At 39.2% G+C, this 21,533-nt stretch overlaps 1 protein-coding gene across 4 annotated transcripts; it reads left to right on the top strand.

Annotated features, from left to right (window-relative positions):
- The first annotated feature begins 383 nt into the window (after positions 1-383).
- LGI1 (leucine rich glioma inactivated 1) lies at positions 384-18,843 on the top strand. Of its 4 annotated transcripts, none has more exons than XM_058188684.1 (8): positions 384-1,187; positions 1,579-1,650; positions 7,354-7,425; positions 7,530-7,601; positions 11,400-11,471; positions 14,722-14,891; positions 17,371-17,535; positions 17,618-18,843. In XM_058188684.1, exons 1-8 carry the CDS (start codon positions 991-993, stop codon positions 18,433-18,435), a joined length of 1,638 nt encoding a protein of 545 aa, XP_058044667.1. In that variant the 5' UTR covers positions 384-990; the 3' UTR covers positions 18,436-18,843. The 4 variants fall into 4 exon arrangements, with proteins under 4 accessions (XP_058044667.1, XP_058044668.1, XP_058044670.1 ...); XM_058188685.1 differs by having other exon boundaries at positions 1,140-1,187; positions 1,579-1,668; XM_058188687.1 differs by lacking the exons at positions 384-1,187; positions 1,579-1,650 and adding an exon at positions 1,740-1,828.
- Positions 18,844-21,533: the final 2,690 nt, after the last annotated feature.

Here is a 21,533-nt window from a genome sequence, read left to right as displayed (position 1 = left end):
TGCAGCGGTTCCCAGCCAGCCTGTGCAATGAAATCGCAGGCCTCACACCTACGCCAACCAGGTTTTTATTCAAATCCCACAACGCACAAACATTTCCATACAGCCCTTTGGATGTTTTCCCTCGCTTTCTGTCCTTCACGCAAAGCCGGCTTTTTCCCCCCTTTCGGCTGTCGCCTGGCAGATGCAAAGCCCCCTAAGGGAACATTGACGCGGGTGGAGAGAGATCCTCCTACAAGCCTGTTTGCTTGCTTCCCTCCTCCTCGTCCTCCTCCTCCCACGGAGCCCCCACTCCACCCACCCCCACCGCCCGCCCACGCAGCCGCCACCACCAGCCAAGCAGAAGGTGGTCCTATTTTTGGCCGCGAGAAGGGGGCCTCCCCTAAGAAAAGTGAAAGCCGTGCCTCGGCTCCGCGGCGTGCGTCACACTTTGCAACCCCGAGCAGCAGCAGAGCAGTAGCAGCCGCCGCCGCGCGCGCCTGTATGTGTGTGTGTGTGTGCGTGCGTGTTTCTGTGTACGCGTTTTCGCGGGGATGCTAGTCTCTCTCTTTATTTTCCTTCTCCTTTTTTTCCTCTCTTTCGCCTCTCCAGCTGGTTGGGTCCCCCCGTTCTCCTCCTCCTCCTCCTCCCCCGTTTTCCCGCAGGTCCCTCTCGCCCCTCACGGCTGCCTGGCGAATCCTCAAACAACCGACGGCTGAACGGCTCGGAGCCTTTCAGCTCTCCTGCCCGACAGCGCGGGGAAAGGAAGAGGAGAGGAGAAGAGAAGGAGGAGGGCTGGCAACGGGGAGAACGAGAGCCAGGGAGGAGGGATGAAAGGGAAGCCGTCTCGTCCGGGGTCTCCGCGCAGATCTTCCTCAGCCCGGTAAAAAAAAACAACAACAACGCGGAGGTTCCCGCCTGTCCGTTCATGATTCGGGCTGCGCTTCTTCCTCTCGTCCTCCTCCTCCTCTTCCTCCTCCTTCCAACCGGCCGGAACCAGAACGGATCCAAAGGATGGGGCAAGCCGGCCGGCAACCCCTTGGAAGACCCTCGGCAGTTGTCCTGTGCCTTTTCTCCGCCCTGTTGCTGACCGAAGGGAGCAGACCGGGGAAGACCGCCTGCCCGGCTTCGTGCACTTGTACCAAAGATAACGCGCTCTGTGAGAACGCCCGGGCGATCCCGCGCACCGTGCCGCCTGACATTACCTCCCTGTAAGGGGGCTGTGAGCACTTGGGAGGGTTGGAGGGTTGCTTATCGGTGGGTCGGCGGGGAGGGAAGCAGCTCCGTCCAGCGGGAAGACCCGCTGGGATTGCAAAGGAGCCGGGCTGGAGAAGGAGAAAGAAGGGGTTAGAAGTTGGATCCCTCTGCGCGTTTCTCTTAACGCGACGCCGTCTGTTTCTCGGCGGTGGCGATCCTTCCCCTCTGGAAATTGTCACCCTTGTTGACGGGAGGTAGGTGGGTGGGTGGGTGGGAAACGGGAGAGGTAACCAGCCCCAGAGCGAGGTTGACAAAACGACTCCCCGACCGGCTCCGGTGCTCTTAACCTCCGCTTTGCTTTCTTTCTCACTCCACCCCCCCCCCATCCCTGTTTTCCTCTTCCAGATCCTTTGTGAGATCTGCTTTCACGAAAATCCCAGAACGGAGTTTCATCTTCTCGTCCAATCTGCAACTTCTGTGAGAACGGTTTATATGGTGATTGCTTGTTACGAAACGGGTGTCTTTTTTTAAAAAAAAAACAACAACACTCCGCTAATGGGCTTTTAAGTACCAGTACTTGTTTTATGTGGAGGAGCTAGTGCAGAACTATTATATAACAAAATGCACCTAGTGTTTCCAGTGGAAGTAATGAAAGGTGTGTCATACCTAGCAGATTATTATAATGACTATTATTTTTCTTCGCTGTGTTGATCTGTTCTTCTAGTGCTGCTTAAGGTCTGCTTTAGCATCATCCCTGCTCTTGTTAGAATGCTTATTTGGTAAATGTGAATTCTAGTTAGGGCAGTGACACCATGTTCCCATACCGTGTACCGCTCTGTCAGGTACTGTCTTTTCTGAGGCTGGATAATGGCTCATCATAAATCATTTCTCCACACTTCCAGAATTAGTGCTGTTGAACGTTAAGAGTTGTGGCTGATTAAACAAACTTGCTTCTCTCGGAAAGGAACCGTGGATTTCAGTGGGGAAAATTTATCAGCGAGCTTCTCGTGCCAATGATAGGAATGGATCTTTCCTATTTGTGATCTGTACAATTGAAAGCTGTTGGTTGCAGTAAACCCAGCTGAGAAATGTTTCTTCGGCTAGCATCCTTTGATCCTGAAGACAAAACCCAAGTTTTGTGGGGAAATGTGATCCATAAATTAAGACACATCTGATTCAGAGACCTGTCAGGAAATACAACTTCTTTTTTTATGAAGAGCCTTAAATATGCAGGCTCACACATGGTGGACTGTATGAGTTGGCCTAGGGCATAATTTTGCTTCAGCGTTAAGCATTATATTTGGCTGCTCATTATCCACTTCTGATGCTGATACTCTTGTCAGTGAGGTGATTTCCTTTTCTTTCTCACCTTGTATGCTTGGAGCTGATCAGGAGGCATGTGCACTCAGCTGGGGTTTGAATCCCAAACAAACGAGTAAATATAGTTACCATGGGAACTATACAGTCTCCCGGATCTTTTGCAGAATAAAAAGAACATAATCGGGAATAGGGCAAGAATCTCACCTTACCATCCAGGGAAGAAAAAAAGATGATGAAAAAAGATACGTTATTCTGTAAAGGGGAAGGCCCTTGGTGGCTATTTAGTCATGAGTATGCCAGTGTGCCATCTCAGAAGACTTTGTCGTGACCTTTTTGTAGATGGAAATGGTACGTTTTAATATGAGTAGATATAAATCGTACCTTTTATATATAGATGTACAATTTGGGTCCAGAGCCTCATTGGGAACTTGAGAAACGCAGATAGGTTGATATTTATGATCTGTAACTATTGATATTCTAGGGCATCTCAGGATACCAATTTTCTCACCTTAGTTTTGTAGATGTTGCCACATTATTTCTGATTCATATTCTCTCTGTTCAATGCAAAATAGTAGCTCCTTTGTGATCTTTGTAAAGTAAGGATGTTATTGAAGGAGAGGTGGGCTTTTGAAGCCATTTTCATATGTGCCTTGTGATGTTATCATTTCTGCATTGGTGAACTACTGCTCCCACTTCCCAAGAATATTTGTTTCAGGAAAGCATGTTCAGAATATTGAAGCTCTGGTGGCAAGGCTAAAAGGCAGAATGTAATTCCCAAGGAATATAGAGTATAGATCAGCTTTCTTTGACTTAGCATCTTCCAGCTTTGTTGGACTACAGCTCCCATATACTCCTAACTGGCATCTTCATATGGCCTAATAGTTTTTTTAATGGGGTTTTTTAATAGTTTTTAGAATTTTCAGCCTATCTAACTTAATCTTTTAAATTTGTTTTTAATTTTTATATTTGTTGTTCTTAGTTGGCTGTAAACCGCCCTGAGTCCTTCGGGAGAAGGGCTGTATATTTATTTTTATTTATTTATTTTATTTATTTTATTAAATTTTTATATCGCCCTTCTCCCGAAGGACTCAGGGCGGTGTACAGCCAAAATAAAATACAGAATATATACAATTAAAAGAATTTAAAATGAACTATTACTAAATGGCCGATAATTTAAAAAATTTAAAAATTTAAAATATTACTAAAACCCCAATTTAAAATCAACTATTTATGCCAGTATAGAAATTGAAATAATAAATAAATAAATAAATAAATAAATAAATAAATAAATAAATAAATAAATAAATATTGCTATAAAACATATAGTCCTAAGATCCCAGGAAGGCATTAGCTTGATGAAGACTGATGACAATTATAACAGGTGGAGCTACTCTTAAGGGAGATGTCAGGAACGCAAAAAATGTGAGCAAAGTTAACATTTGTACAGGTAGTCCTTGAGTTACAACCACAATTGAGGCCAAAATTTATGTTGCTAAGTGAAACATTTGTTAAGTGAGTTTTGCCCCATTTTACGACTTTTCTTGCCACCGTTGTTAAGTGAATCATTGCATTTGTTAAGTTACTAACATGACTAAGTGAATCTGGATTCCCCATTGACTTTACTTGTCAGAAGGTCACAAAAGCTGATCACATAACCCCAGGAACACTGCAACTGTCATATATATGAGTCGGTTGCCAAGCATCTGAATTTTGATCATGTGACAATGGGGATGCTGCAACGGTCATAAGTGTGAAAAATGGTCATAAGTCCCTTTTTTTCAGTGCCATTGTACCTTTGAAGAGGCACTAAATAAACTATTGTTAAGTCAAAGACTACCTGTAGTTAGTTCCTGCTTCCTGATTGAGTCTAAACTATTTTTGAAACCACTAGTATGAAAAAGGTGAGTGGGTTTTCAGGAATCCCCCTCTCCCAATGGAAAGGCTGAAATTAGCCTTGAACACATCAAGAGGCACAATCTGGTCCACAGTAAGTCACAATTAAAAAACAGACACAGAAAAGGACAGAAGATTTGTAATAGCTGTCCACTGAATACACATTGAAGGCTTCAAAATTGGGGGAAAGACCTCTAAAATCAGAAGCCGTGTATATCTTGAAAATTAAAATTTTCAACAGCAGACCCTTAATCATATTCTCCATAATATTCTTGTGATTACTCTGTTTTTATAACCTTTTTATTATCAGGGAGCAGCATGTTTCCTTTTCTGACTCCTCTTACATTTCAAACAGGGAGATGGCTTCTTCAGTGGGTTTTTAAGGAGCACTTGGGGATCTAAAGGCCCTCTGGGCAATGAGTAAAACAGATGTATACAGAACTTCTTTAGAGGGGGAGAGGGAGGATGGGAGGGAGGGAGGGAGGAAGAAGGAAGGAAGGAAGATATCTTGTGATATCTCGTGTTGTCTATCTCCTGAAGAGTCATCTTAATCCTGAGAGCATTACTGCAGGAGGGAATTGCAGAATGGATGACCCAACAATATCCATCCATGGCTGCAATTGATCTATCTATCTTAATTCTCATTGAGAATTGATAGATCTGATGAAACTTTTATTCGACAAAAGTTAAGTGACTAAGATAAAAATCATCAAGCAGGGAGGGAGTGAAGTAAAATTCTACTACCAGGAGCTCTTGGACATCTGGATGATGGCCAGAACCAAATTTTCTTTCCTTTCAGTGATGAAGAAAAAAAATGCAAGACATTAGTAAAATACTGCTCCAATAGTAGAGATTAATGCTTCAAGAAAATTTTAAAATAACAAAACGCTTCTTCAGTATTTTTATTTCTATTGCTGTGTTTTAAATCTAGTCCCATTATACATCCCGACCTTTAGGGTAAATAAAACTATAACAAAAAGTCTTAATATTTATCATTTGGAAGCATATATTTAATTTTTTTAAAAAAGAAACTAAAAACATTGAAACTGTATTTTTTAGGATATCCTTTATAGAAATTCAGTCAGACTTAACAAAATATGCATTTCAGCCTATTTTTAAAAACTACTGATCACAATCTTAAGTTATAAAGACTTTCTTAAGTTTACCTTGCTTACTTTAATTTATTTATTAACTCTTTAAATTATATTTTATTTAGTATAATTTGCTTAAACTTAAGTACAAAAGAAATATCGGAAAAATAATGCTTAAATTTAATATATCACATTTAATTATAAAGAAGATAATAGCTGTAACGGGTACAGAAAACATTAAAATATTACTCCATCAATCATGTAACTTACATTGGTCCAACGGGTTAAGTAGCATGCGTGTTGTAAAAGCCTTTTCAGGTACAAATATCAAGTTGATAGGAGCATTTGCTAAAAATAGAAATGGCTATAACCCTCTCATCCAGTTGAGGTTTCCTTAAGGAATGAAGTTTTGTGCTATGTAGGGCTATATGTTATTGCTTAAATGTGATTAACTACATCTCTAATTTGGCCCCATCATATTTTTGGGAATTTTTCTATAATTCTAAGAAGTATAGAAGAATGTACGATATCATGATAGCGTATGAATTGGGGAGGATTGTACTTTTCCATCTTAGATAGTTACAGAAGTAGGTTGTACCTTTCTCAGTTTTTCACAACTGGAGCAGCCTATAAACTAATGAAATAAATAAAATACAGTACATGTAAGTATTTCCTTTCCATCTCCTTTCTGAGTATTAAAAGATTAAAAAACAATCTGCTAGTGCCTCAGAATTATTTTTTTCTCATTTAAATTCCATGTTTGGTGGGGAGAGGAACATTCTTGAGCCTAAGTGAGAAACAAAGTTTTAACTTTAAAGAATCAGATAAAGAAAAGCAGGGAGCAGATTCTGTTAAGAATTGCAAATATCTAGAGGAGCATAGTATGACCTCCTTGCTGCCTTCTGGTGGTGGTCTGGATTTTTGCAGCCCAAAATAGCAATTCTAAAATCGATATCCTATTCTTTGTATAGGAATACATAGAAATCAGGAATCATACATAGAATACATAGAATACATAGAAATCAGGAATATATAGAAATCAGAAGACCTGAATTCTAGTGCCCCTTTAGACATAAAAGCCAACTGGGTGACTCAGGGCAGATCTCAACCCAACCCACCTCACAGAGACAACATTGGCTTCCTTGGCCAAGAAATAGAGATGAGCACCATGCCCTAGAGTTGGACACAACTGGACAGGGAAATCTTTTATCTTTATTCCACACGTACACATAGATATAGAGTTGATGTTCATCAAAACCACATGGATTTGTGGTTCATTTAAGGAGGGGAAAAAACCACATCATTTTGTGTGTTTGATGTGGGTCTAAATATGTTCCTTTTGTTGGAATGAATAGCAATGCTTATCCTTGCAAAAGTTCCATATGCAGCTGAGAATAGTGTTGGCACTCTCAAATGGGGAGCTATTATGTAAATTGCAGCAATTTGCATTCATCGTCAAGCATTAGAGGAAAATATAATTTTGAAATGATATTTCTGACTGCAGTGCATTTATTTCTTGTAGAGGCAAACTCTAGAACTTTGAAGGAGATATTGTGGAAGTATAGCAAACTACTCAGAAATGCCACTTCTTTAAATTATGGCATATTTAATCAAAACCATTACACTGTCTCATATATATTAAAACATATATTTATGTCTTGAAGAACTAGATCAATGTAGTTCTAACACATCTTGGAGGATGTAAGGTTGGAGAAAGATAATCTAGACTCTATACGTGTATGTGTATTTCATTTTGTTAGGACATAGCAGAGTAGAAAATACAATCTTCATCTCTAAAAATAATCGAGCACTGTGAAAAATAATGTATGTCTAAGACCGTGTCACATTATTATTTGTCTAATATTTCTTTCTACAGATTATTTACTGCAAACACATTTGAGACCATTAGTAGCGATGCTTTCATGGGCCTTCCTCATCTAGAATATTTGTGAGTTGAAATATTTATGGTCCAAGTTTTTTTTTTTTTTGGAGTGAGTTGAATGCCTGAGATTAAGACAGCTTTGACCAGTTGTGTTTGTAACCCCATTACAGGTTTATAGAAAACAACAACATCAAATCACTTTCCAACACTTCTTTTCGCGGGCTGAAGTCCTTAATTCACTTGTAAGTATGTTTGTTTGTTTAAATTTATTGGCCATCCAACTCCAATGTACAAAACCAGGGAAAATATAAAAGTATCTAAAAGCATTAAATTTCAGAGGCCCCCAAACTAAATAGATAGCAAAAGCAAAAAAGAAAACAAAACAGGTACCTTTGAACAAATACTAAACTTCAACCCCAGACTTGGGGCTGATCCAGGTTTTCAAATCTTTCCAGAAGCCCAGGAGTGAGGATGTTTTCCTTATTTCTGGGGGATGCTGCCACAGAGAGGGTGCACTTCCTAGGTTGCACAAGGTGGCAGTGTTTACTGGAGAAGTCCTGGAGAGCACCTTCTCTGTTGGAACATACTGGGTGAGCAGAAATAGTTGTAGATAAGCAGGCTCTCAGATACCTGGGCCCTATTCCATAGAGGACTTCATAGGTAATAATTGCACCTGGAAGCCAGCTGGCGGTCAATGAACCTTGCGTAGCAATGGTGACACATAGGCATACCAACAGGCATCTGTTAATGCTTGCACTGCTGCATTCTGAACCAGCTGGAGCTTCCGGGTGGTTTCCATGTAGAGCGTTTTGTAATAATCCAACCAGGGCATGAATGACTTAAGGAAGGGGTGAAGTGGTGCACAAGAGGAACCCGTGCAAAGCCTCACCTGGCCACAGCTGACATCTGCCCTTTGAGCAGTAGCTGTGAGTCCAGAAGGACCCCCAAGTTACATAACCAATCTTGACTGGGGAAGTGCAGCCAGGTTTGCATCCAAAACCAAAGATGCTGACATCAGCAGAAGCCACAGCCAGTCAGTCTTAGTAGGATTGAACTGAAGTCTGTTCTGTCCCATCTAGACCTTAACAGCCTTCAGACACTGAGTCAATACATTGATAGCCCCTTGGGTTGAGATGTAAAGTAGGGTATTGTCACCATACTGGTGTTACTGCACCATGAATTGGTGGATGTCCTTGCCTAGTGGTTTCATGTAGATATTGAACAGGGATGGGGACAGTTAGTTGTGAGGTACTCTAGTCAAGAGAGGCCATGGAGTTGATCTTCTCCACTCCACTGGCCGCTGAGGAAGGAGATGAACCACTTGAGCATAGAGCCTCCCGCTTCTAACCTCTGCAGCACAAGGATACTGTGCTGATGGTATTGAAAGCTGCTAAGAGATCTTGGAGCTCTAGGATGGATACACCATTCCAGTTCCATCAAGTGCGATCAATGCTGCCTCTGTACTATACTCTGCCCGAAATGGGTCCAGATAATGTGTTTCTTCTAAGATCCTCTTAGCTGTCATCCAACCCACCTTTTCCACAACCTTTGCCAGAAAGGGAAAATTGAAAATTGGCTGATAATTCTCCAGCAGGTAAAGATCCAGCCATGACCTCTTGGAGAGTGGTATACCACTTCCTCCTTCAAGGCTGGTGCGACTACCCCCTCTCTCCTAGAGGTCAAAACCACCACATGAAACCCATCCTGTGTTCACCTCCCAGGCTGCTTTAATAACTCAAGATCTAACAAAGATTTACTCTTTGTCCTGTGTGCACTAATAGCTCACAGTCAAGGCCATCCTACTTGCCTTTGTTTAGAAGTAGACCCCCATTGCATCCAATGGGAGTTGTATAGGAGCATTTGCGGCGTCCTAAAGTTACCATTGTTGCTGACTTGGAGGCTATACATTTATGTGTAATGTGTGTATTTATTGTAATACACACAAAGGCACAGTAAGGGGAGAAACTTCATCACTGTCATTCTTCTAGCTGACCTGGAGCTTGCTGGTCCTCTCTCCACCATTAGCAATGGGAAGCTCTTTAAGTTCTGAGCAGTGACACAGAGAGAGAAGTGACTCCCTGTGGCTTCTTTCTTTGCTCTAGTGACTCTGCTTCAAAGTGCTGCCTAATATTGGCTCAGCAGGTTCCTTTGATCAGATAATTGACAGGAGAAGAGGAGGGCCTTTTTACAATTATATAAAGCACAAAGAGGGTGACCAAGAGCACAGGTGGGCTTCTTAATATGTAGACTCCGAAGGTGAAGGGGATATAATTGACATTTTTAGTTTGAATGTTAATCAAAGTACAGTAAATCTTTTTAGTTTATTAGATGTCTGGTCATTCATCAATGGATCAAACACCTCTGTGGAGCTGAAAAGCATTTTGTAGCCAGGCCCTGCACATTTTTTTAACTCAAGCTTTTTTGTGGGGTGGGGGGAGGGACATGTTGGAGATGCAATCATCAAAAGGGAGCCAGATTGGAATGCTCATCCCTTTTAAAATTAAAATTATTTTGAAAAGTAGCCAAATTATGTTCCGACAGTGGCAACCTCTATTACCAGTTTGTTTCCTAACTGATGACAAAAAAAACCCCACAATTGTGGGCACCTTGTAAGAGCAAGGGAGCAACTATTGTTGCACACATCACCACTTCATCAAAACGATGTAACTTTTGTCCGTAATATGATGAATGCAATAACATCATTTGCACAGTTGCGTTATGATGCATAGAACTTGTCCTGGATACCTGCAATCCTGATATTATTATTCGGCATTTTCCATTGTTCAGATTTCAAGAATATAATGGGCTTGAAGGCCAAAGTGGTCCATAGTCCACAGAATGCTCAGGAATTAGTGATAAATATATTACCCACCAATCCAAGGAATCTTAAATCTAGTTTTGCACTTGGGCAGGTGGTGTTGGGAGTTTTGAAACATCCAACTATTCACCAGCAGTTGAGATAATCTCCAGAGACTTTTTACCATTATTTTCCTGGTTCAAAAAAGTCAAGATGAGACCACAAACTCTTAAAAAGTGGAACTATTACTAGTATTATTATATTTTGCTAATAAAGGGGTAAAAAAAAAATCAAGTCCTTGGAATTGGCTTGTGGACAGACCTTCAGTGATATGTTGGAACTGAGTCAATGTTATACAGGCATTTTTTTTTGCATAATATATTGTTTAGTCATCTTTTCTTCCCATTTAAGACTATGAATAATAAACAGCATGATGACAGCAAATGTATTACTGTTACTGTTTTCTTGGACTATCCTGGAAGGTTTTGATGGGATGGAAACCTTCCATGCTAGTGGAAGGGCATCCATGGGTGGAAAACAATTTGAGGGTAATCATAGATGCCTATGAGACAAGCCATGGCTACAAAGCTATACAACTGATATTCTTGAGCAGTATTTCTCAACATGCCGGCTGAGGAATTCTGGGATTTGAAGTCAACACATGTTAAAGTTGTCAAGGTTCTACTGTTCTGCAGGTAGAACTGCTATTAAGATAGAATTTAAGGAAGAGAATGCATAAAATACCCTGAAATTGTTTTCATTGTTAACAATAACAACAAAAACACAAGGGATCCTTGATGCTCTCTGAGCTTGCTTGTTTCCTGCAGATGTTTCATTACCCAAACTAGGTAACAATCTCAGAGCACTGGTGATGTTACCTAGTTTGGGTAATGAAACATCTACAAGAAAACAAGCAAGCTCAGAGAGCATCAAGGACCTCTCATTTCAACCCTGAGCTACAAATATTCTCCTTTATTGGTAAAAATACAAGGATTATGATCAGCAGAGACCTTAGAACAATACGGAGTGTGTGGATGTAATATTTAAACAGGAATTTTGAGTTATAATAAGTAAATGTATTCCCTATCAATAATATTAGCATTACTGTATTGCAATTATAACTAATTACAATAGTGAATCAAATCATAGCAATGCATGTGCTATTATTTGCCATCCTAGTGATTCATCAAATGAGAAAGAAAGAATGCAAGATTAATCTAACCCTAATTATATTTTTTTACAGGAGTCTTGCAAACAATAACCTCCAAACGCTCCCTAAAGACATATTCAAAGGATTGGATTCACTAACAAATGTGTAAGAAAACCTTTTTGATATTCCCTTTATGAATAAAAAGGAAAAAAAAAGCTCACAGATACTTATTGTGGAACAACTGCTCATACAATGAGCCTGAAGTAATCCATTTTATATCCACTTATCACCAATTATCTCATTCATCTAATAGCATTTTTTTCCCCATTTAGGAGCATTCCTCAAGGCAGTTTTCTGCAAGCTGGCAGCTTCCAAATGTGCCCAGATTGTGGAAAGGTGCCTCAGAACATCTAAAATAAGATTGTCCCGTACAATAATATGTTTTTGTGGCAGCCTTACCTCACAGGCAGATTTTCTTAAAATTATATCTGAGTGCATTTTTAAATAGTTTATCGAATTGCCCTGCAAAAGAGAGAAGGAGGAAGGGAGAGAGAAAGAAAGAAAGAGAAAAAACTACTTCGTATGCTTGGAAATGACAATCTGTGTAAGCTTTCATAGAAATGGGAATGGAATTAATTTCTCAGCCATCTCTACTGAGAACATGAGCTGTTCTCCTTGAGCTCATTTAGCTGCAGCCATTCCCACTGTCAAGAAAGCCAGCTGCTCTAAACAATTTGCTCTGCACCGATAAAAGCTGTGGCAGTGAAATCAGGAAGCCAGGCCCTACCAGGGAGTCCTCTCCCCACCCCCGCCCGTTTGCTTCCTGGACACTGAGAGACATAGAACATATGGCAAACTGTTGGAAGAATTTGCATTTGAAAATTGGAAAATTCTTACAAGAAGTCACATATCTTTTTCTTGCAATTTTTCATGGCACAAGCATGCCTTCCTCTCACATCTTGCCTACCTGAGAATGAAGCAGACTTAACTGGCTCTGGACTATTAATGAATATTAAGTATATTTCCCCTCTTAGAATAAGGCCAAGACCAAGGAATATTTGAGTTGTAGTCCCACATGAGACATGAAGCCAGCTAGGTTACCTTGGGCCAGTCAGTCTCTCTCAACCCTAAGGAGGAAGCAAGGGTGAATCACTTCCTACTGAGAAAACTGCAATGATTAATCCAGGCAGTCACTATTATACCAAACTGGTTCTATTTTCCCTTGGATACTGTTAGAATTAGAGGGAAAATATTCTAAATATACTAAACAGCTAAGGGCCAATTAAGTGTGCTTCATTCACAGGTAGGCAAGATATGGAGTGAAGGCCTATTTGTGCGATGAAAGGCCCCCTGACACCTCATTTTCTCTTTCTGGCACCTGCTTCTCTCTTTCCCAAGGAACTTAGGCCAAGAGCTGCATCTGGATGTAAGACAGCAATTTGTCCATCTAACCTTTATGGTTGTGTATTGAGGGCCTTTGAGTTAATACTGACTCCTGGTAACTCCCTGGACTAATCCCTGCAGTTTTCATGGCAAGGTTTTTTGGAAGTGATTTGTCATTTCCTTCTTCTTAGGGCTGAGAGAGAGTAACTGGCCCAAAGTTACCAAGCTGGTTTCGTGGCTAAGGCAGGACTAGAACTTGCGGCCTCCTGGATTCTAGCCTGGTGCCTTAATTACTAGACCAAACTGGCTCTCTTTATGCATAACAATACTTCCCTTTTATGTATATATTTTCCAAGGGAGGCAAGTGCTAGTCCTATACAGTACTTCCATTTCATGCAAATGTAACTACATGAGAAAAACATCAAAGGATAAAGTTATGTCCATCCACCCCAAATAACTTAATGATTACAAGAAATGTTCAAAATGAGACAGACACCCCCTCACAATAAAGTAATCCAGTGTTCCATCAGAAAATGTGCTGAAATGTGTGCAATAAAATAAAACTACATGGAGAAAAGGCATTTTCTGTAGCATCTGGAAACATATTTATGGTTGCACAAAGCAAAATACGTCTATCAAGATCCAGATAACAACTGAGGAGAATAAAATGAGCTAGGTTTATTAATGAGAAGGATGTGTACCCAAGTATCATCTATCTAAATCAGTTGGATTTAATTTCCTGAACTTGGCTCTTATTTTAGCATGAAAGAGGAACCACAACATTTGAAGGTATTTTTGCTTTTAAAAAGCACATTAATACAATTGATATTATTTATATGACATCTAGAATAATGAGCTGGAACGTCACATGAAAAGTTGTTTTCAATTTGTTTCTTGTAAACTTAAAATGAGTTTTTAACAGAAAAGAAAGTTTTGCTTATTGGACACTACAGCAATTATTTAATAAAAAATTAGTTGCAAGTGCTTTTCTGTTGGATATATATTTTGGACATGGAATATTAATTCATATGATTTGAATTATGAATGATTTGAGCCCTGTTATTATCACATTTGAACTGAAATATACAGAGCTGCTCCTGTGACTCTGGAACAATTATGTGTTTAAAAAAATGCATTATTCTTGGCGATAATTCTGGCCTTTGGAATTTAGCAAGACATCAAAAATTGTGGACCTTGTAGTATGGAGACTGGCTAACAAATACTAAGGCAAGATGGAAAAGAAATATCTACATCTGATATGGGGCAGTGGATTGTTGATAAGCATTGTTGGTCAAATTATGAATAAGAAAGAAGCAAGGAAAAGACTTTTTGGCACCAGTGTTCAAAGTTTTTAGAGTTGTTCTGTGGGAATATTATTTTCCAGACCTTTTTCTTTACTATTTTTAATCTGAATATGTTTTAAGGTAACATATTGTTAATATTATTGTATTCTTCTTCTTTAGTAATTTGTTTCTAAAATCAGTTAAAAGAAGTAATTTTACATTTGCGAAGAGGAAAGCTAGCTTAAAGCTCTTTTGCTGTATTAGAGGATTTTCTTTCCAGATCCAATTTAAGCCTGGAGGAATTACTCAACTAAAATAAGATTTCAGGAAAAAAAGAGGCAGCATTCTCCATACATAATCCAGGCAAAAGCATCTGCAGAATTGGATGCTTTCATCAAAATAACAAAAACAGCATTGCGTTGTCATTCTACAATCTCCACCCTTTTGTACATGGATGTAACACCATAATTCACATACAAAAGAGAAATATAATAGAAGGATGCTTAATTCAGTGTAAGATTTTTACTTTCCTTCCTTCTCTCTCTTAAGAAATTTAATATACAGTTGCTTTTTTAACCACGAAGGTTTTTTTTTTAAAAAAATATAGGCTTGCTTTCTTCCCTAAAGCACATTGTTTTTCATGCAATAGTGATCTCAAAATATTATAAACTGATAACCGGGTTGTTGTTTTTTAAACAAATGATAATATATTTAAAATGTAACATTTCAAAAACGTTGTTTCTGTCCAGAGACCTGAGAGGAAATGCTTTCAAATGTGATTGCAAAATGAAATGGTTAATTGCATGGATAAGCAGAACAAATGCAACAGTGGAAGACATTTATTGTGAAAATCCACCAGAATATAAGAAACGCAAAATCAACAGCCTCTCTCCTAGTGAATTTGATTGCATCATTACACGTAAGTCTTCTGTCTTCTGTTTCTTTCATTCCCTTTCTTTCATTCAAGGGTGATTTCTTTCAGTGGAGCAAATTGTTTTCTACTGGGTTAATCTATACATCTACCTAGCCTGAATATTGCCTGCCTTTATTCACAGCAACTTTCGAGATCTCTTCTCTATCGTGTTGTGATTTTTCTCTCCATTCTTCTCTGTAAGAGAACGAACCTACACAATAGTTGCCCCAAAGGTGCTTTTTCAAAAGGCAATTGGACTTTATTTTTTATAGAATATTATAGAATAGGATAGGATAGGATAGGATAGGATAGGATAGGATAGGATAGAATTTTTTATTGGACAAGTGTGATTGGACACACAAGGAATCTGTCTTGGTGCATATGCTCTCAGTGTACATAAAGGAAAAGATACCTTCATCAAGGTACAACACTTACAACACTTAATGATAGTCATGGGGTACAGATTTAACACTTAATGATACAATACTTAATAATAGTCATAGGGTACAAATAAGCAATCAGGAAACAAGGAGATGGGTGTTGGGATTAACAGTAATGTAGATTTAGTAAATAGTTTGATAGTATTGAGGGAATTATTTGTTTAGCAGAGTGATGGTGTTCAGGAAGAAATTGTTCTTGTGTCTAGTTGTTCTGATGTGCAGTGCTCTATAGGATCGTTTTGAGGATAGGAGTTGAAACAGTTTATGTCCAGGATGCGAGCGGTCTGTAAATATTTTCACAGCCCCCTTTTTGACTCATGCAGTATGCAAGTCCTCAATGGAAGGCAGGTTGGTAGCCGTGTTTTTTTTTGCAATTTTAATTATCCTCTGAAGTCTTGTTGGATTGCAGAACCAAACCAGACAGTTATAGAGGTGCAGATGACAGACTCAATAATTGCTCTGTAGAACTGGATCAGCAGCTCCTTTTGCTTGAAATGAAGAAGCTTCTTGGATGAGAAGCAAAACGAAAACAAGGAAAAACAAAAGTCCAATTACCTTTTGAAAAAAACATCTTTGGGATAACCATGACCTGGATGACTGAGAATCTCCATAGACATCTACACAATAGTTATGTGGCCTGGTTCATTTAAACTGAATGAGATTCCATTGGTTTTGGCTTAGCCTCTTGTGTGATTATCTGTGACTTACTTTCAGAAGCCATAGTGAAGCAAATGATAGTTCAGTGTGAAATTCCTTATGGTGTAGAAGTTAAACAAGCAAAGTTGGGTAGGAAATCTCAACTATATGGGATGGTTTTACTATATACGGTCTAACAGGGCAAAACTGTTCTGTTTGAACGCATGCTTGGAGAAGATCAAGATTTCTCATTCCATATTGACTGAAAGTATCTGATTTGCAGTATTACACCCTAATTACATTTTATGAAAATCAGTGTGACTGCTACATTCATAATTTTCATCCCAAGAAAAAAAAGCCAGTTTGGTCTAGGGGTTAAGCTGCTAAATTAGAACTGGAAGGTCAAATGTTCTAGTCCAGTGGTTCCCAACATGGGGCCCATGCCCCACAGGGGGGCAATTTGGTTTTTAATGGGGCAGTTTGAGCCTTGTTTAAACCAAGTTAATGGCCTTTTAGGCTTCCTCCGCAGTAGAGTTCCCTTTTTGAGTAAAGTAAGAATTATATGTCCACGGGGGGGTGGGGGGTGTCATCATGGATTTTAGAGATGCTTAGGTGGGGCATAAGGGACAAGGTGGCTCAGGGGCTAGGACGTTGAGCTTGTTGATCAAAAGGTCGGCACCTCAGTGGTTCGAATCCCTAGTGCTGCCGTGTAATGGGGTGAGCTCCCGTTTCTTGTCCCAGCTTCTGCCAACCTAGCAGTTTTGAAAGCACGTAAAAATGCAAATAGAAAAGATAGGGACCACCTTTGGTGGGAAGGTAATAGCGTTCCGTGCACCTTTGGCGTTGAGTCATGCCAGCCATATGACCACGGAGACGTCTTTGGACAGCGCTGGCTCTTCGGCTTTGAAACGGAGATGAGCACCACCCCCTAGAGTTGGCAACAACTAGCACGTATGTGCGAGGGGAACCTTTACCTTTAGGTGGGGCATGGCCAAAAAAAGGTTGGGAAGCCCTGTTTTAATCCTACTTTAAGCCTGGACCCCAGCTTGGTGACTCTAGGCCAGTCACTCTCTTTCTCTCTCTGCACTAGGAGAGAGAGAAGGTATTGGCAAGCCACTGCCAAAAATGTTGCCAAGGAAACTACAGGGATTTATCCTTGTAGTCAGCAGGAGTCAGATGTGACTTGATGAACCGTAACAACCACAGTAGGAATTAGGCTAATTAGAATCAGTTATGATTCAAGCATGAGTGCTATTCTCTCTTAATAAACATTTTCATCTTTTTTTCTTGTTGACTAAAGTCTAATAAACAGGAGAAATAGATTTTACAAAATGCCTTGTACAAGCAATCTACTTTTTACAATAACATTCAAAGGAGTAAATACCAACTTTTAGTATGTACTTTTTCAGAATTTGTCGTATTTCGAAAGCTGCCCTATCAGTCCCTGTCAGTGGACACTTTCTCATTCATGAATGATGAATATGTGGTTATCGCTCAGCCTTTTATCGGAAAATGTATCTTTCTGCAGTGGGACCATGTGGAAGGGACATTCAGGAATTTTGATAACATCACAGGTATTAACAGCTCATTTCTCTGAACGTTGTGTTGCCTTATCGTAATGCCAGTTGATGATACGCTTTGTCGATCTTTGTGCAGGGACTTCGGTGGTTGTCTGTAAGCCGATTATTGTTGAGACTCGCTTGTACATCATTGTTGCCCAGCTCTTTGGTGGCTCCCATATATACAAAAGAGACATTCACGCAAATAAATTTATCAAAATTCAGGACATTGAGATCCTTAAGATCAGAAAGCCTAACGACATCGAAACATTCACCATTGTTAAGGATGCATACTTTGCAATAGCGGATAGCTCAAAAGCTGGCATCACCACTATCTACAAATGGAATGGAAATGGATTTTATTCCGACCAGTCTTTGCACGAATGGTACAGAGACACTGATGTGGAATATCTTGAAATAGCCGCCAAGCCTCACCTGATCATCTCAAGCAGTTCTCAACACCCAATCCTGTATCAGTGGAACAGGGGCACAAACAATTTTGCTGACCCTGTTGATATTCCAGATATGGAAGATGTTTACGCTGTCAAACACTTCAAGGTGAAAGAAGATACTTATGTTTGCCTAACAAGATTCATTGGGGATTCCAAAGTAATGAAATGGACAGGCTCCAAATTTCTGGATTTACAAAGAATGCCATCCAGGGGGTCCATGGTATTCCAGCCACTTCAGATAAAGAATTATCAGTATGCTATTCTTGGAAGCGATTATTCTTTCACTCAAGTCTATTTCTGGGATGCAGGAAAAGCCAAGTTTGTTAAGTTTCAAGAATTAAATATTCAAGCGCCAAGATCCTTCACTCATGTTTTTGTTGACAAACAAGATTTTCTCTTTGCATCAAGCTTTAAAGGAACTACAGTGATCTATAAGCACATCATAATTGACTTAAGTGCATGATACATATTTACACACACACACACACACACACACACACACACACACAGTATGGAAGTCTGTTGTGAGACTTCTTCCATTAATAACAACAGAGACCTAACGAACTAGAATGCATGACAATGATTCTCTTTACTTCCAGTCTGCAAAATGCCTTTAACAGCTGAGATTGTTAAAATAAAGTGCTACAACTAATATCTTCAACCATAAATGTCAAGTCTAGTGCTGTTTGAAATTGCAGTTTTAAAAGAAGAACAAATTAAAGCATTAACTATTATTTGCAACAAACGGTGTAAATAGCTAGCAAAGCTCCATCCCTCCTAAATGAGTTGGAAAGCACCAATCAACTGTAATTTTCCATTGTTCACTGATCTGAAGATTGCCAAATAAAATGTTTACGTTTTCTTTCCTATTCTCAAATAGCTTTATTTATATAACCATCCCACAGATAGTTTTTGCTCATTTTGAGTAGTTTCCTAGGGTCATGAAAGTTCAATATTATCAGAAATGTTGTATTGCATTTTGATTCAAGTCTATTGCTTACACTTTTAAACAGAAAGGGACTGTTTGATCCAACACGAGCAGGTAATTTGTATGCATTCACATATATGGAATGCGCAGCTCATTTATTTCCATGACCTTCATAAGGGAAAAAAAAGCAACTGATGTTTTGTTCACAGTATGTAGAGCAGGGGTCTCCAACCTTGGCCATTTTAAGACTTGTGGACTTCAACTCCCAGAATTCTAGGAGTTGAAGTCCACAAGTCTTAAAGTGGCCAAGGTTGGAGACTCCTGGTATAGAATATTGACAATTTCTGTTCTGATGGGAAAGATACCAATTGCCATCTTTCCAAAGCAATTAGAAATATAAGACTCTGTTGGCATATAAATATTAAATATTCGGGGCTTATTTTTCATAGGTATGAGTTAGCCTGCAGTACTGCATTCTAACCACTGCACCATGAGCCATGGTGGGGCAATGGTTCGATTCTGACCGGTTTAAGGTTAACTCAGCTTTCCATCCTTCTGAGATTGGTAAAATGAGGACCCAGATTGTTGGGGGCAATATGCTGACTCTGTAAATTGCTTATCGAGAGCTGTAAAGCACTATGAAGTGATATATAAGTTTAAATGGTATTGCTATTTGTGGATACAAACACGCACACACACGCATCCAGTACCACTAAAATGCCAAACATGGTACTATTACTTTGGTACGAGTTTTTATGCATCACCACATAGGCAACATTTCTCTGACTGGTGTTTTATAATAGAACTTAAGCTTGTATCACCCACACACTCTGATCAGAGCTCTCCTGCTTAGAATAGTTACGGGTTTTAAAATATTATAAAATGGCTAATATGACTTCCTTACCTGGAGGTGGTTTTTTTTCTAAATGCACTTTTTGTAATCATTTTTCAGCAGCAACAGTATTGCATATCTGATCATTCGAGAAGTGCTGCACAGCTACATAATGGTAGATATTGGATAAAAATATTATATTCTAGAAGAATCACCCCTTACATGGCCATATGTATTATATTAGCTTCAGTGCTTATTTTCTCCCATTCTTCTTTTAAAGTCTTGAACAAATAACCAAACTAATTCTCTGTCTGTCTCTCTTGTATCTTATCAATAAGAAAAAGAAAAATCACATGGGCATTTTAAGATTATCATGACAACAGAGATAAAATAAGAGTGCATCTCCTTGGGATAAGCATGTTTATATTTTGTAGGAAACGCTAATATTTTAAAAGTAAAAAATAAAACGAATATCACTAATAATGTCCCAAAAGTTCACTGACCAAGCATACACCTTTCTGCATTTTATGTTTTCATTATAATATTAGTGAAAGGAAATGTTGCGGTAATCATTACCCCACCCTCTAACGCATCGTTTGAGTAGTAATTTGGGAAACTTGGCTAATGTCCATCATCAAAAGCTTCCTTTCATCGATGGAGAGATTTGAGTTATTTTTATGTACAGTAGATCTTTGCAATTTGATCATCGCTAAAAATGTGTCCTTTAGCAATCTGATTGCAAAGCTCATATGATCCCTATGTCTGTTTGAAAGCTGCTCATCTAAACATTAATCGTGAGATCTCTCCAGCATATTCGTGCAGCAGGATTGTATCTGAGTTTACATTTATCTCAATAATAATCAAAGATATTTATTGACCAAAATCCCCCACAACAATGACCTCCATCACTGCAGGCAACTTACAGAAATATAACTTTAATTTAACATGCTTTCACATAGAATATAGAACAAGGCACATTCTAGTTCTAAATTAATTGTTCAAGCATGTTGAAAAACTTGAGAAAATTGATGGGCTGAATATCAATATCCATATATTCAGACATGAATCAGAAGCAAGAAGACTAGTTTCTGACATAGAACAAGGCTTGTTTTTTTCCTAGATAATATTGAGCAGAATGATATTGGCTTGATGTAGCCTCCTTCAACTTGGTACCATCCAGATGTGATGGACAACAGCTCCCAGTTTTCTTAGCCAACATTTGTCTTTCAATGCACCTAGCAGCCAAAGTAGTGGGAGATTGTCATGTCATACATAGAGCTACTTGTATAATTTCAGCAAGCCAAAAAATTATACAGCAGGGGCCTTTATACTAGAGGAATGAAGCAGAATTATCTCCTGTAAGGTTGGTGAGAGTTCTTAATGATTTAACTTTGTATTTAATTAAAAAAAAAAAAGAAATACGGTACATTGCAATATCGGGGACAATAGGATCAAACAGGCCTTTTTCTGAAAGAAATGTTCTTGCCATTCTCTGGTGATAACTAACCAAGCATCCTTGGAAACTGCTTTTGAATAGCTTGAATATCAGAATGTATTGTTCTGCCACAAGATGATGTAGCACCACAAGAAGCGTTATGTCTTTGGATTCTGCATTAGCAAGACCAAAGTTCGGGGTAACCCTGATGATTTGACTAGCTGAGAGCAGCTGGAATGATAATGCATGCATTTCCTACTTAAGTCTAGTTACATATTTAGATAGGCTCAATAAAATAGGTCTGTGCTTCTGCTTAGTCAATCCTGTTTTAGCTTCCTCCCAAAGCAAGGAACTAGCCTTTGGTCC

This window comes from Ahaetulla prasina, chromosome 6 (assembly GCF_028640845.1).
Source record: "Ahaetulla prasina isolate Xishuangbanna chromosome 6, ASM2864084v1, whole genome shotgun sequence".
Lineage (NCBI taxonomy): Eukaryota > Metazoa > Chordata > Lepidosauria > Squamata > Colubridae > Ahaetulla > Ahaetulla prasina.
This window is presented reverse-complemented; position numbering and strand designations above follow the sequence as displayed.

Bases quoted from the DNA above. Each gene is read 5' to 3' on its own strand.
- LGI1 (XM_058188684.1), top strand. From the start codon at position 991: ATGGGGCAAGCCGGCCGGCAACCCCTTGGAAGACCCTCGGCAGTTGTC. The intron at 7,426-7,529 runs GTGAGTTGAAAT...ACCCCATTACAG, and splicing joins CTTCCTCATCTAGAATATTT to GTTTATAGAAAACAACAACA. The intron at 7,602-11,399 runs GTAAGTATGTTT...ATTTTTTTACAG, and splicing joins CTGAAGTCCTTAATTCACTT to GAGTCTTGCAAACAATAACC.